At 42.5% G+C, this 27714-nt stretch overlaps 1 protein-coding gene across 1 annotated transcript in view; it reads right to left on the reverse strand.

Moving 5' to 3' along the window:
- Positions 1-7606: 7606 nt before the first annotated feature.
- The window catches only part of LOC102451070 (mucin-5B-like), a 69150-nt gene continuing 49042 nt past the window's right edge, over positions 7607-27714 (reverse strand). Inside the window, exons 32-48 of the mRNA XM_075928214.2 lie at positions 27461-27638; positions 26338-26588; positions 24176-24359; positions 23397-23601; positions 22141-22328; positions 20519-20588; positions 20206-20327; positions 19690-19721; positions 17948-18125; positions 17453-17557; positions 16956-16996; positions 14892-15014; positions 12896-12991; positions 11537-11665; positions 10170-10209; positions 9351-9474; positions 7607-7975 (exon numbers count right to left, since the gene is read on the reverse strand). Of these exons, the coding sequence (XP_075784329.2) occupies positions 7801-7975; positions 9351-9474; positions 10170-10209; positions 11537-11665; positions 12896-12991; positions 14892-15014; positions 16956-16996; positions 17453-17557; positions 17948-18125; positions 19690-19721; positions 20206-20327; positions 20519-20588; positions 22141-22328; positions 23397-23601; positions 24176-24359; positions 26338-26588; positions 27461-27638 (2241 nt within the window). The 3' untranslated portion in view covers positions 7607-7800. The remainder of the gene's footprint in view (positions 7976-9350; positions 9475-10169; positions 10210-11536; positions 11666-12895; positions 12992-14891; positions 15015-16955; positions 16997-17452; positions 17558-17947; positions 18126-19689; positions 19722-20205; positions 20328-20518; positions 20589-22140; positions 22329-23396; positions 23602-24175; positions 24360-26337; positions 26589-27460; positions 27639-27714) is intronic.

Genomic DNA, 27714 nt, shown 5'->3' on the forward strand with positions numbered 1-27714 from the left:
TCAAGGCACCTGAAAGTCAGGTGTTGGGATGCAGAGCTCCTTTGTGAATCTAGGCCTCTCCCCATGCTGTTCACCCTTAAACTTTTCTCAGTAGCAATCACAACCTCTTCCATTGGTCTGCTTTTCTCTGACAAAACACGCCAGTTGCCTTAACATGTCTTCGTCTGATCCAAGGCTTATGCTAGTGCCTTTTGCATGACCAGATCAGTGCAAAAGGAAGGGAAACAATTGTCGCATCACCTGTTCCTGACCTGATGTTAGCATGGAGCCACATACATTTCTCCTGGTTTTCTAACAGGCATTTTGCTCCAATGTGCCTGAGCATTGAACCAAATACTCCTTATAAGGCTCAGGACATCCACTTCAGTGTTGGGCTACCAGACACTATCACTTATGGGAAGTTGTACTGTATAGATGTGGTTCAACATGGCAGTTTGCAGCTGGATTGGTAAAACAAAAATATTGGTTACCCCCCGGGGGTTTGCCGGTACATCAGCCATTTGGAAGGACAGCCCCTTGCAGACTGGACTTTTCCAGCAGCCCATCTTTCAGTTAAAATCATTTTACCCAGCTGAAAAGCACTGTGCATGCCAAAGATGAATGAGAAAATAGATCTTTAGGTAAAAATGTCATGATAAAAATGCCACATTGTGTGTAAAAGACACAATGAAACCAGTGTTAAGAGCCTGCCTTGTGAGATTAGTAGTTGTTTTTCCCCCGAACACAATGCTGGGATGGTGAGAGTTTTTCACGAATGCCCTTGTTAAGCTCTCCAAATGGGAATGATTGATTTTACGGAGTTCATGAGCATGCGTCTCTAATTGCCAGCAAAGCCTATTTGCCCTGCTCCTGACAAAAATACAGTTTAATGAGGGATTCCTCACCCAAGGGAAACAGGCAAAAGAAATGTCTATTTTAGATTTTTATTGAAAAAAGTGTGTGTTATTTGACTAATGCCAGCAGGAGCACATGCTTTGACAATGTGAAATGTGTAGAATTTGTTAATACACGATTACCACCTGCTTTTCGCGTGGTCCACCCTCTCTCTTCCCCTCTCCCACCTCCTTTTCCCAGTCTCCCCAAAGGTTAATCTCCCCCCCCCAGTTTTGTTAAATAAAGAGAGTTTCTATTTTTGAACACACGTGTCCTTTATTTTTTACATCAGGAAGGGGAGTTAGGAAGGGGTAAGTGGAAGGAGGTGAGGGAGGAATGGGGCACGAGCCCCTGATGGGGGAGGACTGGGGTGGTTCTGCAGGCTCCTTGGGGTGGAAGCTCTCCTGCAGAGCCTCCTAGATCCTGACAGCCCCCCGATTGGCCCCCCCCTCCCGGATGGCAGCCTGCGGCAAGTGCAGCCGGGCTAATGGCCGAGTGCTGTGATGTGCCGAGTGAGGGCACTCAGGGCACTCCAAGTCAGGACTGCTTTGCTGTCCCTCATCGAGTTAGACAAGCAAGTGGGGAACCCTGAGAACTGTCTGTCCGGGGTGGGGGTCATGTCCCTTTAATCACAGCCCTCGGCTAGCCTGAAGCAGCAGCTCCATACTGGTTCCGGCCAGCCTTAACTTCGGTTCAGGGTCCACTCAATGTGGACATGCTATTTCGAATTAGCAAAACACTAATTGGAATTAGTTTTTAGGTCTAGATGCACTAATTCGAATTAGCGTAGTTCAAATTAACTAATTCGAATTTAGTTCGAATTAGTGCTGTAGTGTAGACATACCCTTAGCGGTTAACAAAAATATTTATAGTATTATGAGCTTTTTGTGGGCAAACCCCACTTTATCAGATTAGCTGGAGAGGAATAACAGGAACCCAGAAATTTATAACAGAAAAAGAAAGGAGGAAAAAAAAGATACCTTTCAATTGTAGGACCAGTGTCATTTTTAACTTGGCACTTTTAGCCCTTGTGGGCACAACTGAGATGTCTTTTAAATTATACAACTTTGATGAATGAATATAATGAAATTATATAATATGGGTTAGTTCCTCAGCTGAGGGAAATTGCCATTGATCCTACTTCTCAATCCTTATACATGCCAGTGTATGAAAGCAGCAATCAAATATCTGATGGATGTCTGCCCTGCACAATCTATAGAATATAATGCTTTTAACTAGAACACCAATTGTAAAGAATGTTTAATTATGGAAACCACTTTTGAAAAAGAAAGCTGAAAGAACAAATTTTATCACATGCAAGTATGTCAATCCCCATGTGGGTCAAGAGCAGGATTTAAACCCCAGGCCTTTGTAGTCTCAGCAGAGACTATGATCATCTGAGTTAAAGGAATAACGACTCATTTATCCATGGATCAGTCACTAGATGTGACTTGGAACATGTGTTGCTTGGTACATGTTTTGCTGTGGTACAATAAAATACCAGAGATCAGGAATCCCTGGAGTGTGGCATAGCGATTAGAGCAGGGGTGAGCAAAGTTTTTGGCCTAAGGATCATGTCTAGGTATGGAAATTGTATGGAGAGCCATGAATGCTCATGAAATTGGGGTTAAGAGAGGAGGAGGGCATGAGGGCTCTGGGGAGGGGCTAGAAATGAGAAGTTCAGGTTGAGGGAGGGTGCTCTGGGCTGAGACCGAGGGGTTCAGAGGGTAGGAGGAGGCTCTTGGCTGGAGCAGGGAATTGGGGTGCACAAGGTGGGTGAGGGGTCCCGCTCAGGGTGCAGGCTCTGGGGTGAGGCTGGGGATGAGGGATTTGGGGTGTAGGAGGGTTCTCCAGGCTGGGGGGGAGGAGTTCAGAGGGTGCAAAAGGCATCAGGGCTGGGACAGGGGAATGGGACTCTGCATGTTGCCTTGCTTCTACATGGGCACTGCCCCTATAGCTCCCATTGTCTGTGGTTCCTGGCCAATGGAAACTGCAAAGCTGGCGCTTGTGGTGGAGGTAGCAGGCGAGCGCCTTGGCCACCCCAGCTTCTGGGAGCCGTGCAAAGCCACTGCACATGCAGAGCCCCCATCCTCCATCCTTGTGCCTGGCTAAAGCACCGGAACAGGGCAAGCTCCCAACCCTGCACCCCACTGGGAAACTGAGGGAGGATTAAAAGATCTGATGGGCCGGATGCGGCCCGCAGGCTGTAGCTCTTTGGCTTAGAGAGATAGTAACCAAAGCCCATACAAAGGCAAAGTGGATGAAACGGGTCTGCCACATTCGAAAACTGGAGTCAATTCCCTGCTCTATCTGAATTGACTTTAGAGAAATGCACATTACATTATTTATGCAGCATGAAGTTGATACAGGCTTGCTGGGATAAGAGGCCTTGATCAGTAATAAGAGCTGAGAGGCACACACAGAAATATAAACACTAGAGATGAGATTGGAGCTCAAGATCTGTTGGCTAACAGCTCAGAAAGCTTTTCCCTCAGGTACTTGAAGAGAACTCTTTTTGGCTGTGTTTGCATTGCCTTTGCAGGGTAGTAAGCCAGGTAGCATTATTTAGTCAAAATGTGCGCCATCTTGCATAATCTGCCACACTTACAACTGTTATTGCTTTTAACGGGCTTACCCCGATGTATATCAGCTAACATTCTGGCATATAGATAATGCAGAGAGTTTCTTCAGCTTTCTTTGGTAACTTGATTTCTTTCAAAAAAGAAAAAAAAAGTAATGAATTTAGTCCTTATGACAAGAAACAGCTCAGTTCCTCCAGCAAGTGACATTTTCTGACTCATTGATTCTCAACCAGAGGTCACCGTACTCCTGGAGATATACAGAAGTCTTCTAGGGGGTCCATCAACTCATCTAGATATTTGCCTAAGTTTTACAACAGGCTACATCAAAAGCATTCATTTTAATCAGTACAAAATAAAATGTCACAAAGACTATGACTTGTTTATACTGCCCTATATATTATATATACACTGATGTGTAACCACAATATTAATATTCCACCTGATTTACATTATAATTTTATGGAAAACATGAGAAAAGAAGTCTCAGAGGGTTAGCCATGTTAGTCTGTAACTGAACATTATTTTAAAACAACAAATGTCCTGCAACACCTTAGAGACTAACAAAAATTGTAGAAAGGAAGCAATTTTTCCAGTATTAGTGTGCTGTGACACTTTTGTATTTTTATGTCTGATTTTGTAAGCAAGTTGTTTTAATGAGAGGTGGAAGTGAGAGACATGCAAGACAAATTAAACCCCTGAAAGGGGTACAGTAGTCTGGAAAGATTGAGAGCCACTGAGCTATCTCATTTCTGAATTCCTCTTACTTTTCATTGTATTTGTTCTTTGTTTATGTCACTTGGTCACATGACAAGACACCATATTACTTGGTTATTAGTTGGTTACTACCCCATATTACTTGGGGTTGGCTGGGCACGAGCACAGAATTACCTTAATACCCCATGCATACTAGAAATGGTTCATCCACAGTGGGATGAATGGGATATGGGTGGAGCTATATTGGGAAGCTTGCAGGAAGGAAGTCTTTCCATGAGCCATACTACATTAATATTTCTTGGTTCCCAGGTGGCCAATCTAAACAAGGAAGCCAACGGTGGAATAGGCCCAGAGACTGTGCTACCTTCTTTCCCTCAGTTTTGAGTGGTTCATACAGAATAGGAATAAAATAGTATTGGTGGAGCAGTCTGGGGGAGTTTTTCTGGCCTGGGACCAACTCACCAGGCCACTTACTAGAGCCAGGGTTGAGGGAGATAGAGAGGATAGTCAGAAGTAAAGAAAAGGAGGGCCAGAAATGCCTCTGCCAGCATTGTAGCTAAATGGAGCCCTCAGAGCCATACGGCGCATGCAGCACAGAATGCTCAGCATGATGCTGTAGCAGTCAGAGGCCCTGGACCCATTTGAATTGCCAAGCCATTGTCAATGGGCCTTTACGTCTGTCCATGTGGAACTGCCCTGAGACCAGTTAAAACATTGACAAACACAGCATTAAATTATAGCCAAGACTTCTTCGTGCGCTACACTTTTCATGCTTTAAAATGGAGGAAATTGAAAGTTAATGTTTTCATATCTACACCATTAATCGCTTTATGGGCACATGCCTTTTGAATAAGGATTCCAGGGAGTGAAGTAATGCTTTCATCATATTTATCCACATAAAATGTGAATTATTATTCCTCAAAGATAATCCTAAATTGTTCTTCTTAAACTTAACTACAACTGTGACCACTGTTATGTCCAATTCTGGTGTCCACAATTCAAGGGAGGTTGAAAAATTGGAGAGGGTTCAGAGAAGAGCCATGAGAATGATGAAAGGATTCAGAAACATGCTTTCTCATGATAGACAAAAGGAGATCATCTATTTATTTTAACAAAGTGAAAGTTACAGGATGATTTGATTGGTCTATAAGAACTTACATGGGACATTAGTATTTGATAATAGGTTCTTTAGTCTAGCAGGGAAAGATATAGCACAATCCAATGTACGGAAGTTGAAACTAGACAAATTCAGAGTGGAAATTATGAGTCATGGTGACTGACTCTCCATCACTGGCAATTTTAAAATCAAGATTCAGTGCTTTTCTAGAAGGTATGTTGGAGAAGGTCTATGCTATGTATTAAACAGGAGGCCTTTTGAACCATGGGGTGGCACTGACCTGGGGCAGAGACTTTTGGGGTGTCAGACTTTGGGACTTTGGGTGATTTTTGGGTTGCTGGACTCAAGAGACTTTTGGGGTATTGGACTTTTGGGGACCTTGGGTGATTTGTGGCTGGAGGGTGGGTCTTTGCTCATGTCTGGTTTATGAATCTGAGTTGTGGTGTTTTCCCACTTCAATGCTGATGTCGGTTACCTTGTGTTATTAAAGATTTGCTGTTGTACCAAGGCTCTGTGCTTGCGAGAGGGGAAGAATTGCCTCTTTGAGGCACCCAGGGGTGTGTGTAAGATTTCCCAGGTCACTGGGAGGGGGCTCAAGCCGGCTTTGTATTATGTTGTTGGGAGGAGACCCCTAGATATTGAACCCGGCCCTTGCTGCAATTAACTTGTCCTGGCAGAAGGGTTACATATTAAAAGGCAAAACAAATTTAGTCGCAATGTAGCATGTTTTCCAAAGTTTTAAGCTATGTGTTTCTATAATACATTATTTTTGTCTGTTATCTGTGGCCCTAGTTAAGGCTAAGAAGGATAATTTTAGAAATGTTACACATTTTTTACAGTGGATAACTGGGATTATGTAATATTATTTAATGCTTTGGGATCTTTATTGAGAAGAAATGGGCCAGTTTTGGTTTTCAAATGATTGAACATGTAGAGAAACTGGAAGTTATGTGACTAGACATTTCCACTCTTCTTATGATAGACCCTGAGCCTGTGATGTGCTGTGGAAATTGCAGGACTGAGCCATAGATGGTATGAAGTAAATCACAAGCTCAAAATCTCCTTTGAGAATGCCACAGTGTACTTAGGTATACTGATGTCCAGCTTGTATACTTTACATATGCAACAGTGGTGACATCTAGTGGTCAGCTTTTGACCAGAGTCAGCGTCATATTGTCATGATTTCTGTCCAGGGGAGATTCTAGAATAGTAGTGGATTGTTTATACCATAGTTAGTAGCCCCTGCAGGATAGCATGTAATGACAATATTTGTTTGAATTTCAGTCTCTCAGTGAATACAAATGTCACTTTCCATTTTGATAAGTCTGTATAACCAACGAGCCAGACTACATAGGATTGTGCACATAACCAATTTTTAGCATTCACACAAAAGGTGTGCTTTTTTGAACTACATTGGGAAGCCCTTATTGTAATGCTCAGTGCGGACTGAGCACTAGAGAATGACTTCCTATCTTTCTGATGCAGATCCTTGGCCAAGTTTTGCACTGGTCAGAAGGATTGTGTAAAGGTGGCTTTAAGCCATTGGGTGCACCCCTGACTTGACCTCATACTAGGCTGATCTGTCCATGTAAGTTAGGGCAGTTATTAGGCTGCTTTACAACACACCAGCTGCTAATGGCCTAAAAAGTCAATTACTGACTGTCAGAGTGTAGAGAAACTTCCACCATACCCCTTTCTCCCTGGCCATGTCATCTACCCTGGATGCAGGGAGAAGAATGATCCTGGTGCTATTATACTACCTTTATAATACCACAGGATTGCACTAGGACTATCTGCACTGAAGAAGACTGGATGCAGAAACCTTGTGTGCTGCAGGAAGTTGTGGTGATTTGATAGTTGTCATTCTTCCCTGCAACTTGGCATGGATCCATCATCCTAGGAGGATGCTAGGACATTCTTGGGGCTGCAGAGATTTGACTGAGAGTTACAGCAGAGATCCTGACCACTCATGGCACTAAGGGATCCCTCTGTACTTACCCATAAGAGTAGAGGTTTCACTCATGGTGCTGGACAGATTACATCCTGCCAATTAACCTGAATTCCTCCTTCCAGCTAACGCTGGTCATGGTATTCATCTCTGATTTTTCAACCAAACAAGTGCTGTGAAAAGCTCCTGTGTTTTACTGCAAAGGTGAATCAAGCAGTCCATATGGATAGGTTGTTTATGTAAAGTTCTTTCGCACATGTCTTATGCTTGCAAAGCACCATGTTTATCTGGAATTCTATACAATTCATATATAAAGTAACTTGAAATGAAAGACACATCAACGGATCGTATAAATGCAACCGCAAAATATAACAGCTTTGAAATGCAGTTTATTCTACAAAAATGTAGCACAGCATCTTTAGTTAATTTCCACAATTGCGCAGATTGCTGGAAGGAAAAGCAAAGGAAGGAAGGAAGCTCATTAGAAGGTCTATGAATGCTCACAGCTGTTCTGAACTATTTACAGGTGAAGCATTAAAAATAGATGTTTCTCCAGCACTTCGTTTTCATGGCTTTTTCTCTGAGCATTTTATCTCCACGCAGTCACACTCATCTACATGAACATATGTGTATGTGAGTCTCTTTCTCTTAGCGCAAACCAGTTCCACCTTCATCGTGTGGCTCTTCGTTTCCTGGCAGCACATGCATTTGTGTTTCATTTTACTGTCATCAAAGGCATACCTGGGGGAACAAAACTAATAGATCAGTCCTTTAGCTTATTTCTTTACTGCCCTTCGTTACACTTACCTGTCTCTACAACTGTGAGTGGGGAAGGAAAGCTTTGGTGTTTCTTCTGCTTACAAACCACAGGCAGGCCTGTCGACAGCGGTGGGCAGAGGGAGCAATTGCACTGGGGACTGGAGATTCAATTTTGAAATGCAGTAACAACAGTGGTGACTGGTGCCCTTTAAATTGCTGCTGGGGCACTGTGCCACATGCTCTGGGCAGCACTAAGGGATGGGGGGAGGGTGAGGAAGGGATATGCCACGCTCCAAGAAGTGCTGAGGGCTGCCTGGGGGATGGGTGATGCATTCCTGGCTGTGCTGAGGACAGGCTGCCTTTGACACCAGACCCTCCACTCTTGGCCCCTCTCCTTCTGGGAGTGCAGAGTCAGCACCCCCTCCACACTGTGCAGAGGCCTGTAGAGGCTGTCAGTGCCACTGACCACAGGGGGAAAACAATATCAGTAACAACCTATTTCCTGGACATTTAGGTAATGTCTACACAGCAGGGCTAAAACTGAAATAAGTTATGCAACTTGAGCTACCTGTTATTCCTCCTGCAATGAGGTTTAACAGGTAGTTTGTTTTAGGGCTTTATTTCGAATGCCCATTTCACTGCCGCGTGTAGACACAGGCAGTTATTCTGGGCTTGTAAATTTCAAAAATGGCGCCCGGACGGGAAGGTGCAAATCAAGCGCAGGGTATTTAAATCCCAGGCTTGATTTGCAATTCCAAATGCCTACATTTGCAGCCCTCTTCCGAAATAGGCTGCAAGTGTAGACATACCCTTGCTCCTCATTAAATGAGGGTTACAGGAGTTGGAGTAAGAAGTCCTTCATCTCAACATGATGTCAAAATAACTGCTTGCAGTGTAGATACGGGCCATGTTATTTCAAAATAACTCCAGTTATTCCAAAATAACACTGTGTAGATGTACCCTGAGAGTCCTGGAAGGCCTGATCCAAAGACCTCTGAAATCAATGAGGTAAGTGGGAGTTTTTCCCTGGGCTGATATGAGCCATATATCAGACCCATTATGACCATTCAGAAAGGAAGAACCACCTTGATGCAGAACCCAAACTGCTATTAAAAAATGAACACATTTTAAAATGCGTAAGTTAAAATGTGTTAATTAACGTGATAAACATGGTCAATTTCCCGTGCCTACTTGTGGCAATCTTACTTCTGAGTTAAGCAAGACATGTAGTTCTGCTGTTCTGCTCATCACAAGGAGGAGCAAGAGAAAGGGTTAATGTGTCTCTTCTCCTGCAGTGGCCAAGAACATGTGAAGTCAAGACATCACATAAGCATGGAGAAGCACTTCTTTAACTTACACAGAGTATGTACTGCAGGACCCTTCACATGAAGGCACTAGGACTGGGGATGCTGATTTGCAGTTCTTGTGAGTGATGAATTCTTTTTTTAGCTTCAGTTTGCAGACATGTGACAATGGGATACCTAGGAGGGAAGGATCCTATTAGCCTTACTCAGATGAGTGTTAAAGCTGCTAAGCAAGCAAGTTCTGTCTCTGTCTCATTAAGAACAGGAGTACAAATACTCAAGGAGAGTTTAAAGGCAAAGCACTTTGTTAACTATTTTGCTGATTAAAGATGGTCTCAAACATGAGCTTAAAAGCACATGCTTAACAGCTTTACTGGATCAGGGCTTACTGCAGACACAGCTGGATATTTTTTATATAGTCTACATTTCTGTAATGACATTTGTTAGCTAATTAGCACTTTTATAGTCTTACAGCAGCCAGCACAGTTTAGTCTAGGTCCTACAATAACAGAACACTGCTTTTTATGCAGCTCCTAGATACTGGAATGCTAGAATCCAGTACACAATCTCTACCAGGTTACATCATTTTTTTCACCGGGAATTTAGTTTAATCTACAAATATTTCACTTCTTTATAAAACCAAGGAAAAGGGAGCATGACATTTTCCCCAGTGGCACCACTGGAAAAGATAGACTGGTTTTGAGCCTTGTAAAATGAAGAACTGAGGACCTTCTGAGAAGTGCTCACTGCTCTCAAATCCCACTGAAGTTGGTGGGAGTTGAGGGCATTTACTACTTCGCAAGATCAGGGCTGTAATGAATGGAGAGCCCAGATATGTTTGATTAATGGATCACTGGCTTGACCATACTTACATGTCTTACAGCAGCCATCTGAACTTGTTGCAACAGTTCCCTATATTGAAAGCAAACAGAAACAAAATCGCTCAGCTTCTAACCTTAGATATGCATGTTGTAGATATGAACAGCCGTAATAAGAGATTTCTAATTATGAGACACAGTGCACAATCAACCCATTGGCCCACTGCCACAAAGCTGCTGGTACCATTCCCTTACAAAGTTTTCAGACACATATGACAAGAAAAGGGGTGAATTATCCCATAAAACCTAGTATTTTCCTTACAGCCCCTTTAAGCTATTTAGCAAGACATCTACAGCCTAATGCAACTCATAGTGAAGACAAAAGCTAAATGCCTATCAACTCGGGTGACAGCAGACTTTGGCTCCTGACTGTTCTGTTGTATCAATGTAGATGGTATATGTGGGCAAAAGGTGCTAACGTAACTCAGTCCAATATTAAATAGTGTTAAACAAACTCCGGGGCATGGTATACAGAGAGCTCAGTCTGCTTAGCACCATGGTAAACACAGCATTAAAAACCCATTTAACCTTTTATTAAAGATACAGGAAAGAAGGGAAAACAAATAAAACATCTGAAATGTTGTTAACATCCAGGCCTAGAAGAAAAACCCCCATGTTTGACAGTTTCTCTTAGCTCAGGTCTACAATAGGCCTTTATTTCAAAATAATCCCCCTTAGGTCGAATTAATAAACGGAGCATCCACACGACCAAGCTCATTATTTCAAAATCTGTACTCCTGCTTTCCTTAAGGAATAACAGCTGATTTTGAAATAGTTACTTTGAAATAACGGTAGTATGAACACTCCAAGGCCACTATTTTGAAATAATTACTCCCCAGAATAATTCAAATTAATTACTCCTCAGTGCTTTCTGGGGCTCTAAGTCCCAAGTAGCACACCCACATTGACGTAGCTTGCCCTGGACTATTTTCAAGACTTCCTCGTAAAGAGGACATGCTATTTTTATGTTGTTATTTCAGGAGTTATTAAGTCGATTTTAGTTATTTCAAAATAGTTGAATAGTTGCCCTTAGATGCTATCAAAGATGGCAATAACTGTCATCCCAGGTGGTGTTTTCTCAGTCACACTCTCTCTGGCCTAGCCTGGTCAGGACACCTCAGAGGATCAGTATGATGAAGGATCAGGGTCCCAGGAAACAGTGACAGCCTTCATGGTGAAGCTCACAGCACTAGCCTTTTATAGTAAGTGTAAGGGAGTCAAGAAAATTGTTCACTTTGATTAATGGACAGCCAGCCTGAGAAGGTTGCAAATCACTCTAGAAAAACATTCATAGCAGCAAAGAGAGGATATCAGAACAGTGGAAAGATGAATTAAGAGGATTCCAGCTATAAAACACTCACTGGGACACAGTTTGATGGATCAAACTCCGGACAGGATATTATTGTGCTAGTCAAGACAAACTGGCCTGATGATTGAGTGCAATTGTGCAGAGTACAGTTCCCTCCCAGAACTCTGTAGGTCTTACCAACCTGAAGAAATTCAGAAAAAAAGAGTTATCCTGAGACAACACATGATCTAGCATAGGGGTGGGATTATTCTTCTGGCTTGAACAGTATTGGCAATTCTAAAAGGCTCATCTAGTGCTCTTCGGCTGCTTTGACAATCTCATCTGTCATTGTTACCTAGGTTGAAATAATCAAAAGTTCACAACAGCAGGGCTATTAAGAGACATTGCAAGGTCCAGCATTATGCATGGACATGTGTGGTGTTACTATTTATAGAAGATAAGCAAGGAGGAAAATACTTTTGTTTCTCTAAAGTTTCTCCCACTTTTTTTTCAGCGGGTAGAGGGTAGGAAAAACCAAAAGAAAGTGAAAAAGGAAGCCAGCCTTTATAACAGAGATCAAAAGATTAACAACAAAACAGAACATAGCTATCTTTGGACAAAATAAACTTTTTGAAGTTGGTGAAAGAAGAGTACAATATCAGTGACCAGGAAATAAAAAAAAAAAAAATTAGAAACAGGAGATGCTAAGTACGGCAGCTGAAAACAGTAGCCATTAATTACTGTGTTAGACTGCTTCACTCATTCTGCAGGGTTTTCACCTGTTCTAAATAGCTGCGATTTGCAATGCAGCAGAGAGAAAAATGATTGTTTTAGTTAGAGCACTAGTATAAGGGTATGTCTAGACTGGTGGGTCCAGGGAACACATTTGCTCTTTCACTTTTTTTTGCAGAAGAGCAAACACGCTCTTTTGGGGAGCCCTGTATACCTCGTTCTACGAGGAATAAGGGCTCCTCTGAAAAGAGGAAACTCTTCCGCCATTTGGCTTCGTCTAGATGGGGCCAAATGGTGGAAAAGCCTCTTCTAGAAAATCAATTGGAAAAAGCTTTTCCTGATAGAAGAGTGTAGTCTAGACTAGCCTAAGACTCAGACTTCGTATGGCCTTGATCAATTAGGTCTGTCACTCTGTGTTCCAGTTGCCCATCTGTAAAATGGGAATAACACTTTCTTACTCTCAGGGGTACTGCATGGATGACTGATCTGCTCAAATATAGTGAGGAGGGGGCTATAAATACCTAGGTAGATTCACATCAGAAATATTGTATTTCATTAACATGCTAATGCTGCAACATACAGTGGGACCCAGTGTTTTAAGCAGAACACTCCATTGAAGTTGATGAGAAGCTGGATTTCTAAAATGACAGTCCAGTCAGTGTCAGGCTGCAATTCCTTGCAGGGCACCTCTACAACACACCTCTACAGTCACAATGCCAGATGGGATCCTGGCCACACAGGCCGTCTGCACACACTGACCACAGCACTTGCCTTCTTCTCTGATGTAACGGAAACCCTGGAGGGGGCACAAATGCATCATCATTATTAGCCACATCCACTGTGGCTTGCCTGTGAAGAGCATTCAGACAAAATCCACATTGCCCTTCTTAGTGCAATGAGGGGGAAACCCAGCAGCCCTTGATTATACGTTAGGGGTTGTAGAAGGAGTTTTGAACCCCATTGCTTGATGGAGTCTAGGTCTTTCAACCTGTTGCTTAGACCCATTCACTCCTCATATCAGTATTTAATATTTTCCAAAGTAGCAAATGATCTGTCAGTGTCATTATCTCGGTAATCTGCTACTCCCTGTCCTTATCTGAGCTGAAATTCAAATCAAGTCAAAATGATTAACTAATCACGTCACTTGCAAGATCCAAAGAGAGCCTTTTGTCTGGTACATTTTTCATAGGTATGGCCACCATTTTGAATTTGGTGAGAGGATGGATGGTAAGGTGTATTTACAACTATTTTCATGTCTTCCTCCCATGAGGACTTCAGTCCTAGAATGAGAAGCGTATGTGGCTCCACCGGGACCATCTAGTGAGAAGCTAGGATGTTGCAGTATGCCTAGCTTTATGTGAGCAGGGGTGAAGATGACCAAGCTTTCCTCTACTTGCATTCAAGTTATATATTTAAGATTTTAAATACAAAGAACTAGATTCAGCAAATAGATACATGCTACATCACCCAGTACCAGGAGAACCTCATCCACTGAAGAAGCAAATCACCACTGCCCTCCATGTTGGTTTTCCTCGGGTATGTCTACACTTGCACCCTCTTTCAAAAGAAGGATGAAAATGAAGAGATTCGAAATTGCAAATGAAGCTGGGATTTAAATATCCCGCATTTCATTTGCATATTTGCATTATGGCGCAATTTCAAAATAGCGCTATTTCAAAATAACAGATGCTATTAAGACATGATTATTTCGAGAAAAAACCCTTCTCTTGAAATAACTGGTAAACTTCATTGTATGAGGAATAAGGGTTATTTCGAGAGAAGGGTTTTCTCTCGAAATAACCGCATCTTAACAGTGTCTGTTATTTTGAAATAGCACCATAACACGAATATGCAAATGAAGCATGGGATATTTAAATCCTGGCTTCATTTGCAATTTCAAATATCTTCATTTGCATCCCTCTCTCGAAAGAGGATATAAGTGTAGACATACCGAGAGGTTTAAGATGTAGCAGTGCATCATAAGAACTCCACTAGCAAGAGCTGCTTCTGAAATCCATGGAATCAGAAAATTCAACAGTCATGGACCTAGCCCTTTGTCAAGAGCCAGCGTTATCCATTTTTGAGGAAATTTGACATCTTTTAAATACATCCCCTGTGCTGTTAAGTAGAACTGAAAAACCTTTTGTGCAACTGAAACAAACTTTCCTACCAGAACTCACTAGAAGTGTATCTGACTCAAAAGTCTTAACATATAATACATATATTCCCCAAAACCAGCAAATTTATTTACTTTTAGAGAATTTAGTTTAATCAGAACCACTGTATCTGAGCAAAAACAGAATAGTTTTTATAACATTTTTACCATCTAGAAGTAGTAGACATTACCAAGACAACCACAGAAATAGCACCTTACAGTGACTTTATTTCCCCCATTAATAAACTTATGAGTGAAGCTGTCATTTTCAAGAAAACATTTTTCCCATCATCCCTGTCTAGTGCAGGTCCCTTGAATTTGCCAGAGACAAACAGTAATAGCTCTAAAGAAGTCATTACATAGCTAGCAGCTTGCTGCATCTTCCTCTCCTTAAGCAGGTTAAGGACCTGTTATATTCTAAAACTTTGATTTCTGAGATGGCACATTCCTCACCAATCATTGACCTTCCCCTGAACACAAACTTCATTTTAGTTTAGCAGAGAGAATTACAGAGCAGAAGTGGCTAACCAAAGTGACTTACCTGCTGGCAATCAGTTGAGCATTTTACTGGAGTGCACTGAATTTGATTAGTTTGTGTAGCAGAGCCCTGCTTTTCAGTGCACAAGCAATCTTCACACGAGTTTTTAGGCACCACAGCCCCTGGCTTAAAATAAGGAGGAGTTGGGATAGGAGAGGGAGAGACTTCATGAGCCTCTAAAACACACAAACTATATTATTGACACATTTTTGGCACGAACACCTTCCATTCTCTAATTAACATACTATCAAAATTAGAAGATTAATAATCTTCTACAATAACATTCTAATGGAATGTAATATGCTAAATGTAGTTACTACTTCAACTTCTCATATCTTCTCTATTGCATTTTCTTCTATAGTTTGACCAATTAGCCACTCCTAAAGCTTCCAAAGATTTTTTTTATTCAGTTATTTCATTTCTAACATCTTGGTCCTGAAATGTAAGTTAATGTCTCATTTATGATAGAAATCATTGCCCAAGCAAACACTATCAGGTAATTTCTCCAGTAATGCATAATACTTAACTTTTCTGTAGCCCTTTTCCATCAGCAGCTCTCAAAGCACTTTACAAGGATGATCCATACCCACAATGATGATGATGGTTATTATTTACTAGAAGATTTACCTGGGGCTGCTCGGGTCCTTCAGGGCAGGGGATTTGGGAAAGGAATGGGGTGCAGGAGTCAAGGCAGGGGGCTTGGAGGAGTGAGGAGGCTCAGAGAAGATAGCAGGGGTGCAGGAGTCAGGGCAAGGGATGGGAGGTTCAGGGCAGAAGGTGAGGGTGCAGGAGTGAGGGCAGGACGTGAGGGGACTGAGGGCAGAGGGTGAGGTAGCAGGAGTGAGGTTAGGAGTTGGGAGCCATGGCGGGGGGGGGGGGGAGAAGAGCTCTGAGCAGAAGGTGGGGGCAGTAGGCAGCTTCTCCCTGGGGCCAGCTCTGGGCTGTGGGCAGCTGCCTGGGTGGCAATGTTGCTCCCTGTGGCTGGCCAGAGCAACAGAAGCCACACTGCCAAGGGAGCAGCATTGCTCCCTGGAGCTGGCCTGGGGCCTTGGGACTGCACTGCCCAGCCATCGGTGTTGTTTTCTGGGGCTGCCCTGGGGCAGCAGGAGCTGCACTGCCCAGCCTGTGGCTACTCTGCAGCTATTGGGAGCGGCCTTGCTTGCAGCCCCCCCGTGGTCATTCTGAAGCATAGCTGTCCCTGTGCTTGCTGCCCCCTGGTGGTCATTCTGGAGTATAACTATCCCTGCTGCCAGACCTCTTCCTTTCCATTTGATGAGAAACAATCCCATTCCATGCACAACCCATTGTCCTGGCACACCCAAACCCTGACCTTGTTTTAAGTTATGATAAGACGAAGCTGCAGACCCAATGTGGTGATCTTGGCTCTTACTGTATAGGAGGAGTTCTTGAACAAATGGACTCACAGATGGACAGACAGACACACTGACAGACACACAAACTCTCTCAAATATATAGTAAATTGTATTTATCATGGTAGCACCGTGGAACCCCACTTACAGACCAGAGATCTATTGTGCAACATGCTGTACAAATACTTGAACAAAGGAAACGAAAGCATTGAATTGTGAAGTGACTTGGCCAACGTTTTACTGCCCTGTTGGGTAGTAAAAGATCCAGGACTGGAACCCAGGCTTGGTCCACTACTCACTGGGACACAAGAAGAAACAAGAGGCTTTATCTTCATTGAAATGAAATTAAATATTTAAATGAACTGTGATAGCTATAGGGGTATGTCTACACATCAAAGCTATTTTGGGAGGTATCCCAAAATAGCTCCCCCACATCTTCACAAGCCACCCATTAGTTCAAAATATTTTTTGAAATAACGGGCATGCTATTTCAGCATTCTGGTTGCCCTCATTCCATGAGGGTTAAGGGATGTCTCGAAATGGAACTTTATTTTGAAATTTGTTGCTGTGTAGACAGCACCAAATTTGGAAATAGGCTATTTCAAAATAAATTTGAATTTAAAGTGCAGCGTAGGCCTAGCCGAGGTGAATAATAGTCCTGCCATGCCAGTACATTGAAAGAAGTGGCAAGTCCTACCTTATATTCAACTCCTCCAGAAACACACACACTTTTTGGTACTATAAGAAAGATGGAACAAGAAGATGCTCTAAGAATGATGTGTTTCACATTTCTCATTTGTCTGTTATACAAATGTTGGGTATAATACACAAATACCCAACATAAGAAGTATAGAGTGGCTCAGCTGTGTTGTTAATTTCCATTCCCATGCCATGTTTAGTTTATCAGGGGCAAATTTCATCTACCAAAATTTCCCATCTGGCAAACACTGTTATTCTGCCTTTGTCTCTAAACACACTTGAAATTAGCAGAGATTTGCTTTGTTTATGACAGCATTGTTAGCATTGACCAAAGACCAAATGGGAATTCGGGGTCACATTTATACCATTGTAGTTTGTGTATTACAGTTCTGTGACTGAAACCTAGCAGATGGAGTACATTTGGGGACCAAACTCATAGATGAAGTCCCTGTCCGAATAACAAAAGACAGCATATAATCATGAAACTATACTTACTACAGGAAAAAACAGGACAACAGCCATCCTCTGAAATAGCTACCACTGGCTGGAAGCCTAAATCACATTGTCTTGGGATGAGAGAACAGGACTTTACATCGCATTCTATAAAGAGAAGATACAGATTAATTGAGTCATGGGATGTATCAGCCCTGAACTGCAGAATAAGGGATTAATCCCGTGTTGTGAGCAGAGGAAGTCACAGCTGGGCATGCTCCAACTGGAGCTTCAGTATATAAGGGAGCAGCCCCGCTCAGTCAGGGCTGACCATGGAAGAGGGAGGATGCACACTACAAGCTCCATCCTGGAGCCCCAGATCATAGAGGTCAAGCATGCCAAGACCTCGGTGGATACCCACATGCCTGAGAGATAGGAAGTTATAGGAAGATTCACAACCCAACCACCCCAGAGGCCCAGTTTTATGGACTTCTTTGGAGCTATCCCTCCAAGAATGAGAAACCTTGCTGTAGATAAGTCAATGCATTGATCTCTTACCACACACAGTCTCTGGACAGCACGGATCTTCTGAATGTGGCCGTGTTTTAGGAACAAATCCTTCTTTATTGCAACTGACTGGCAGAGTGCTAGCACAAGAGTGGGGTGAACAAGAGATATTCAGTGTTGCCTGATTGCAGGTGCAGTGCAGACAATCATGTTCCCATGTCTCTCCGGGCTGTGCAAATAAAAAAGTGGCAGTTCAATTAATGGTACCTAGAAATAATACATTAATGAGAAAGGATGTGCTACAAGCCAGTCTTTTATTCTCAGGTCTGGTGCTGGGCTGTTTGTTTGAAATCCTAGGGAAACTGAAAAAGATCTGCATGATCTAATGTGCTGTAGCCTCTTCCCTTTCTCTGAGGGTACGTCTAGACCGTGACACTATTTCAGGATCTGGAAGTATCCCGGAATAGCAACACCACATCTTTAAACACTCCGGCTGTGTCTACACTGGCAAGCATTTCCGGAAATGCTTAAAACAGAATAGTTTTCGTTATAAGTATTTCTTGAAAAAGAGCGTCTACATTGGCAGGCTGCTTTTCCGGAAAAGCCCTTTTTCCGGAAAAGCATCTGTGGCCAATGTAGACGCGCTTTTCTGGAAAAGAGCCCCGATCGTCATTTTCGCGATCGGGGCTTTTTTCTGGAAAAGACTACTGGGCTGTCTACACTGGCCCTTTTCCGAAACAGTGTTCCGGAATAAGGACTTATGCCCGAGCGGGAGCAGCGTAGCTTTTCCGGAATAGCGGCTGATTTTGTACAGTAGAGCATCGTTGCTTTTCCGGAAATTCAAGAGCCAGTGTAGACAGCTCACAGCTTATTCCAGAAAAGCGGCTGATTTTCCGGAATAAGTGGCCCAGTGTAGACACAGCCTCCCACTATTTCCCAAAATAGCGGGTGTATTATTCTGGCATCCCTGTAACCCTCGTTCTGCAAGGGTTAAGGGATTTGTCAGAATAGTGCCTTATTTTGAAATGTGACCCTGTCTACACAGTGCCAAATTTCAAAATAAGCTCTTTTGACCTAGATTCAGAATTGCATAGCTTATTCTGACAGAGGGGTGCTGTCTAGATGCTCCCTGAAAGTGTGTGCATGTTGGGACGGACACCTGAAAGGGCTATAAGAAAACAGTGATTTTCACAAGATGCCAATATTGCATCAATATCTCAGATGAATATTGGAGTTATGAAGCACGGTCAAAGGCAGAAGGCCCATTGTTTTCTTTCCCTATTGTGGCAAGGTCCTCACTCAGGCCCCTTTCCCTAGGACACCTTCTGGTCCACAAATCAGCTGGAGACCTTCTCTGGTGCAGTCACCTGTGCCTTTTATTGTCAGCTTCCCACCACCTTCTATTTACAAAGCTTTTTGGATTACAGCAAACTCAGCCAGCCTCTCCTTCTTCCTTCAGCCACACCTTGGCTCCTTGCACCCACCCTCCTGCCTCCTTTTACTTCCCCTCTGGCTGCCTTATATAGCCCTCTGGCTAATGAGGCCCACAGCTGCTTCTAATAGCCCTTCAGGCCTGGGCTTGTTCAGCTGGTTCTAATTGTCCTTTCCAACCTAGCTGCAGTGGAAGAGCTCTGGCTTAGCCAGCAGTCTGTCATACTATCTCTACTGCACATTGGTACTGAGTTCAGCATTAAAAGAGTGAAAAAATATTGCAATATTTCCTATAGGTGAAGGCAACTAGCTATTCTATAAAGTTATTCAAAGAGCACTTCTCCATAGAGTCTATTCCTTACCTGTTTCACTGATCCATCAGGTCCAATACAGCCTATGAAATAGAACAATTATAGAATTATGTCGGTCAGTTAAGGAACATAATAGCACTGGAGAGAGGGGCACAGACAGAGAAAGGAAGAAAGGCATACATCGAAAGGCATACACCTGCATGGCTATGAAAAGGGCACTTGAAAAGAATGAGCCATGACTGAAAAGCACAAATCATCCATCCAACAGATCTTGAAGACTTTTTGTTTATAACTTTCTGACTCAAAGGATCCTCTTTCTGCCTAAGAAGAGAGGGGTTCATCCCCCTTCAGAACTTATCAGAATAATTTCTGAGGTGGTCAAAAAAGGCCAAATGCTACATTAGACACTTTCTTTACTTTTCCATAGATCTAAGCCTACTGTTTGTACAGTGCACTCAGCCCTTAGAGTCTCTGGGTGTGCAGACCAGGCTGGCGAATTGCATTATGAATCCTAAACTGGTAGTTTTAAGCTAGTGTTTCATCTGTTCCCAGTTTATGTTTTCTTACCACAGACAGAAACACAAATGCCGACAAGATTATTCAGCAGGATCTTTCCATCAGGACAGTGGCAACCTTCAAGAAGCTCTGGATCTTTATCTTGCAAGGGGATAGCATAATTGGTGGTTTTCCTGCATGCACATAAGGAAGGATGAATGACACAAGCTATTTTTAGCCTCCTTTTAGGGCTGATATAACACAGAATTTTGAATAGGAATTTGGCCAAGGTGAATTAGTCACACAAATCCCATTGGGATTCTGACTCCTTTCAGCTTTTCTTGAAATATCAGCCTTAGCCCTTAATGCTTGGTTAATCACCCACCTGCTGAAGCAAGTGCTTCTTTCTGTTCCCCCACATGACTTGTAGATCTGGTCCTGAGAACATTTGGCTTCTGTGGAACATTTACAATATGCCGATTAGAGTGCCAGCTCTATCTAACACACTTGGATAAAAATTATAATGTATTAGATAAAATATCCCACCCAGATGAAAACACAAAGGAGGTTGTTTCAACTGAGGAGTTCCGTGATGTTTGCAATCATATAGACTAATTATTCTAGTAAACTGGAATAAATGGTTCTGACAAGAAGAGACAAAACAGGCAGAGGGAAAACAAATGACTTGAGTAATATTGCCATCTAGTGATGAAATTGCAGTTCATATTTTAACACACTAAAGACCATTAGTGACACACTGAAATATGGCCAGGTTCTGATCTTCCCCCCGCCCCCATCTTAAACCCTAGAAGAAGCATTAAGACAGTGCCTAGATTAGAGTGTTGTGAATGAAGCCAAATTCTTCTCTGTCACACTGACCTAAATTCAGAGTAATCCCACTTTAATCAGTGGGGTTACTATCTATTTATATAACTATAACAAAGCAGAATCTGGCCTTCAGGCTCTTTTAATGCAGTGGATTGTCTAGCACTCAAGAGATGCCCCTCTAACTGATTAGAGTGAGGAGGGAGATCTGGCTGGCGTGAGTGCTGAATAGGGCCGGTCAACATTTTTCTGTGGAAAATTTGACAGCTTTTTTTTTTTTTTTTTTTTGTTTACCAAAGAGGGAAAAAAATCACAGAAAGCAACTGCTTTCCTTAAATGTAGAATCATAGAGCTGGAAGAGACCACACGAGATCATCAAGTCCACCCCCTGCCCAAGGCAGGACCAATCCGAACTAAATCAACCCAGCCAGGAATGGAGATTCCACCATCTCCCTAGGTAACCCATTCCGGTGCTTCACCACCCTTACAATGAAATAGTTTTTCCTAATATCCAACCTAGACCTCCCCCACTGCAACTTGAGACCATTGCTCCTTGTTCTGCTATCCGTCATTACTGTGAACAGCCTCTCTCCATCCTTTTTGGAATCTCCCTTAAGGAAGCTGAAGGCTGCTATCAAATCACCCCTCACTCTTCTCTTATGCAGACTAAACAAACCCAAATCCCTCAGTTTCTCCTCATAGGTCATATGCTCCAACCCCCTAATCATTTTGGTTGCCCTCCACTGGACCCTATCCAATGCATCCATAGCCTTTCTTTAGTGGAGGGCCCAGAACTGGGCACAATACTCCAGACGTGGCCTCATATTTCATTTTGCTTGTCAGAAATCAAAATATCTGAAATTTTTTTAAAAAATCTGTGTTGGCACTTTTCCGGTATTTGCCAGAAAGTTTAAATTGTCAAGTGTGTGGGGTGGGACAAACATTTTTAAACCTACCCTAGTGTTGAACCATTCAGGTGACAACACCAGGCCCACATTCTCCCCTCATTTACATTAGTTTTGCACTGGCATAATTCAATGGTTCTAAGCCCTGATTTGCTTCGGTGCATGTGAAAGAAGACGCAAGCCCTATGTATGTTTTACAATGGGAATACATACATGTAAACAGAAAGAGGAATAGACTAAAACAGCTTCAACTCTAGCAAAGTCTTCCCCAACTCACCACACTGCCCATTAGTTTGGTTCCTCCAGTCCACACAGATCCCATGGAATCCACACAGGGCCGCATAGATCTGAAGGCTTTGGCATTCCATCTTTGGGCTGTGCTTCTTCATTGCTGAGCATCCATCCACTACACAAGCCTCATAGTAAGGTTGAGGTGGAACAGCATTGTGACAGCCTGTCAAATTCCTTATTGAAGAAGGACAAGAAACTTGTTCGACAGTGCATTTTGGCAAATTTAATTGCAGGAGTTCTACTCAGAAACAAGCACTCCATAAGAGAAACTGAAGCTGAAGACCCAACTTTAAATCATTCTAAGCTCAGGTGGCTAGTGCCCATACTGCATTCACACTGCATTTATGTAAACTAGCTCAAGCAAAGGTTCCATGAGTCTCACCTCCCCTCACATCCCCAACAGCAGCATAAAGATACCCCACCAGTGAGCTATCAGATAATGGATTGAAATGTGGCAGTAAGGCTCCTCTGCAGCCGTAGTGCTGTTATTCTAAGTACAAATAGTTTCCCATGGGTGTGTTGTTTCATTCTGGTAATCTTATTTTTAATAACAACATTATTTAAAAAAGTAAACGATTGGAACATTCTTGATAGTGCCCATTTTAATTCACAATTCTCTGGAAAATATTCAAGATACACAAAAACGCTGGGCTAAGTTTTCCAAATATGACTACTTATCAGTGGTGGCCCGTCCATAGGCATGAACTAGGCGGTTGCCTAGGGCGCCAAGTTAAACGGACTTTGAAGGGTTTGGAGGCGGGGGCGCAGATCGCACACCGATCACATGTTTCGCCTATGGCACCAGTTGCCGGCAGCTCATCTGCTACTTATCAGGGATGGATTAAGACATGCTGAGGCCCTAAGCTATGTCAAGTTTAAGAGACCTAATTAGATAACCAAAAAAAAAAATTTAGTAATTTTGTTTTTTATTTAGAGCTTCCCTTATAATCTTAGACCCTAAACTGAAGCTTACTTAGCTTGTGTATAAATCCAGCACTGTTATTTATATTAGATACAGAAACCTTAAATCCCCTCCTCAGAAATCATCTGTGGCATATGCAGTCTCAGCAAATCAGAGTCCCTAACCACTAGCCACTGTTTAAAATGTTGGCCCTTGATATCTACTAAATTCACCATTATTTAATTTGCTTTAAAGACAGTTCACCAGTTGCCTTGCACAGAACAGAGCTGCCTTCTTGTAGATTGGAGTATGAGCAAAACATACACAGGAGTGTGTCTTACCAGATGAGTTTACAAAGAGCACTGGGAACACAAGCTTCTACTTTGGATAATGAGGTCTCTGTCTGAACTGGCACCGGGTTATTTAATTCACAATGTCTGTTGGTAGGATCTGGCACTCTCCAGTCTAAAGCCATCTCCCTGAAGGAATCTGCAATCTCTCCATTCCTCTTCATAGCATCATCAGACTTTTGGTTGGTGCACGTACCTGACAGCAATATAAAGTCACGTGGTGTAATGACTAAATAACAAAGAGTGCTCCGATAAGAGAGGAAAGGGGTATCCACACAAAAAGAATAGGGAAAGTTTTAACTCCTATTGGAAGGATGTTCATAGGAAGAAAGTGTCTGGAGGAGGAGAAGGCCAAAATAGCTAGCTTGCCATTTCCCTGTGGCACATACAGATAAAGTGCAAACTAATTAATTTTTCCAGATGGCTTAAGTGATTTAGACAGTTCTGTCAAACACAGGGCTGACCATCTATCCTAAAATGGACTTCATGAATATTCTTGAACATATATGATTGAAAGGATGGGGTAAAAAGGGAAGGAATACACACATGTACATACACATATACACACACAATCCCTCTGAAACCTCTCCAGCCACCATCAAGTGGGAAAGGAGTACCAGAGGTGATTTGAGACACTAAATCCACTGAATAGGGAGAAATATGTTAAACTGTAATGCCAAATAATCTTATCCTGATGTAAGAGAACTTTGACACATATAAGGGAGGAACAATTGGTACATCCATTAATTAAAACTGAATATAACACTTACCACATTGCCCCAGGGTATTGTTATAAAAGGTTCGAAAAGGGAGTTTTATGTAGAATACAAGTCGTCCATAGGAAACATACAGTTCTAGTTCAGGTATTTCAACCACCACGTAGAGGCCAGAACTGGTTATCTTGATGCCGTTCTTGGAAACATTTGGCACAACCTTCTTATTGTTAAACAGAACCTAAAAGGGCAAGTCAAAATTCCTCCGTGAATTATGTTCCTCCTTATTATGTTTCTTTGTGTATACATTTTATGTTTCTGGGATGGATGGGGTAAATTCTGCTTTCAGAGAATTCTGTAATCCCTCCAAAGTTAGACTATTGGGTATTTGTTGCCTTTCAAGCATTAATATCTGTGTTACTCACTTCAGGGGAAATATTAACAGCAAAAAACAAACCCATGATGGTGATTTTCAACAAGTGTGATAAATTTTCAGCAGGCATTTTTCTGGATCAGTCACTGTTTTATTTCTGGTCATTTGCTTGCAATCAGAAATTAAACAGATAATATAAAAACACTAGCATAGTGATCTGGTATTACCTGCATCTTTACAGAGGGCTCAGGACAGAAGGCTGGGGGTGTGGAGGTGGAGCAGGAGGTCAGAGTTAGGGGGTGAAGAGGGGCTCAGGGCAGGGGACAGAGAGTGGGGAGTGCAGGAATGAGATCTGGGGTCAGAGGTGCAGGGATGGGGGTGCAGGAGTCAGGGCAAGGGGTTAGGAGGTGTGTGTGGGGGGGTTCAGAGCTGGGGGTTGTGGGGTCGGTGGAGGGGTCAGGGCAGGGGTTGGAGGGCTCAGGGTGGTGGTAGCTCCCCAGGCTGTGCGGCTCTGCTGGCGGTGGTTCTCTGGGGCCGCCTGGGGACATGTGAATTATAACATATGGCTTATGTCAGCAAGGGGCTCTTGTTTTCAGACATGAGAGTTAATCATGGGCCTGAGCCAAAGCTGAAGTCCCATTGGAAAGAATATCACTGACATCCAGTTCTTTGGACCAGGTTTCATAACAGAAAGCCCAAATGGCATTATTTATTATTGAGGAACAAATACACATACCAGACTCAAATATTCACTCCTATTTGGAGTAATAGCAGGCTCTCAAAATAGGCTGGACAGTCAGCACTTCACACTGACACTCTGCAGTAAACCACAGAGCAGGTAAGGGCCTGCAGTACAAACATCTCTGTGTTGCGATGCCCACAGGCCTTAGCCCTAACTTTGAGGTACCACCTCTAAGGCTATGTCTAGACTGCAAGCCTCTTTCGAAAGAAGCTCTTTCGAAAGATACTTTCGAAAGAGCCTCTTTCGAAAGCGTCTAGACTGCACGCGGAACTTTCGAAAGAGCAAGCCGCTTTTTCGAAAGAAAGCACCCAGTGAGTCTGGATGCTCTCTTTCGAAGAAGCCCTATTTACATTCAAGAACACCTTCTTTCGAAAGAAGCACTTTCGAAAGAAGGCGTTCTTCCTCGTGAAATGAGGTTTACCACCGTCGAAAGAAAAGCCGCGTTCTTTCGATTTAATTTCGAAAGAACGCGGCGCAGTCTAGACGCAGGTGAAGTTTTTTCGGAAAAAGGCTACTTTTCCCGAAAAAAACCCTGAGTCTGGACACAGCCTAAGTGAAAGAATAATGTAGCTCTCAGCCCGTCTCAATTGGCTTTTCTGTTGAAACTCCCAATCTGCTGCCAAAATATCCCTACTGTAAGAAATTGGGTAACCCCACCAAAGCTTTAATGGGACAAATTTGTATTTTGCAGTAGGAGAATCTGAACCTACAAAGCTAGTTAGGACCAATGCTGGTAATTGTTTTTGTGATGTAAATGCTTATCACTAGGACCTTGATGGAGAATACCAAACAAGTTTGACAGGACCAGTGAGCAGCCAGAGAGTAATAAATAATCAGAGAGGAACAAATTTCAGTGAATTTCCCATACACATCCCATTTACAGCCCTTCTCTACAGCTGACATTTTATAATCTGGAATTTTCACTGAAGTTTTTCACAAACTAAAAAGAACAAATGTTCCACAGAACTATTTGTGAATTCTCCCATTATCTCTTCTCCCATGCAATTTTGTTCATCTGTATCCTTGATCTTGATTAGGCCTAGCAGGCAGTAGCATAATAATAATAATTAATAATACACAAATGGATACTATAAAATACATTACCAAGTTGGTTTCTTTCCTATGTTCTACTGCTTGTGTAAGAATAACCATGGAGTTCTTATAAAAAATGACAAGGGACTTTGAGCAAATTGCTCCATCAGAAGTACCACAGTAGTAGTTGTCCAAGTGAATCCAGAAGCTCTGAGAGTCAGGCTGGATTGGCTTCACCAAGAGATAGGTACAATTCCCCTGGAAATTATAATATGTTCCATCGAACGTCACGTAATGTTCATTTCCCCACCCACTGCAAACACCTAGAAAGTAGAGAGAGGCTTAAAGTTTGGTTTACTTTGGTCTTTTTGAATGTATGCCTGGGTGTTCTGTCAGTGACATTTCAGCTCCATGGCATCTGTTAGAGTCACATTTTGTCACACAATGTTTCTTTGGCCCGTCTCATAGTATGACTTTTTCTTTGTGACTTTTCATCTCCACTGGTGTACTTATTTTGGTGCTCTGATTTCATAGTCCTACCAGGTTCCCCATGCCATAATAAAGAAGAAGTGTCCCTAAGAGAGGGCCACAAGATAAGCTGTGTAATAAGATAAGATGTTTCAATTTCCTATGCATCCCTGATCTGATACAGACACTTTCTATCTGTAGCCTTGTCTTTCCATATTCACCCCCATATGGTCCTTCCCATCCCTTTTTTCTAGTCTTACTTCTGTACTGTGCCACATAACAGATTGCTTTTCCCTTCTCACACCAATCTCACTCCCTTATCCTTTCTCTTTTAATTTCTATAGCCAAACAATCCAACACTGCATCTTGGAAAACTCTGCTAACCTACTGCCATTTCCCTGTCTGTATGTCCCACACTTGTTATACACAGTCCTATCCTCTCTTCAACTCATCCTATTCTGGTACTTCTCTGCTTCCATAGGCTTTCCCATCTCACATACTTCCTGTATTTACTCCTTACAATTCCTTCCTAATATTAACTTTATACATCTATGTAATAATAAAAATGACTGGTTTAAGTACTCAAATTAGTTTGCTGTTGCCCCGGTGATATATACATTTATGTATGGAGCAACTTCATTGAACCAGGGACAATGTAGAGCACAATCCGAGCATGTGGATGTACATCAGGCGAGACACAATTCAAACACCATGTGCTATTACTTACACTGACACTCAAACACTTCACAGCAGCCAGTTTTGTCATAGTGTTTTGTCAGAGGGAAGCCATTGACACAGAGGCTTAATCGTTGAGGAGGGCAATTCACACTGGACAGTTTAATATCATTTCCATCTCCCAAGCAAGTGGCAATTTGACAGTTTCCGAAATCCCACGTTTCATTAAACTGTGGACATTTTAAAAGCAAGAAGCGGGGGAGATATATAAAAGAAAGTAGTATAATTATCATTGTTTTGGTACAT

This window comes from Pelodiscus sinensis, chromosome 5 (assembly GCF_052426305.1).
Source record: "Pelodiscus sinensis isolate ZL-2025 chromosome 5, ASM5242630v1, whole genome shotgun sequence".
NCBI lineage: Eukaryota > Metazoa > Chordata > Testudines > Trionychidae > Pelodiscus > Pelodiscus sinensis.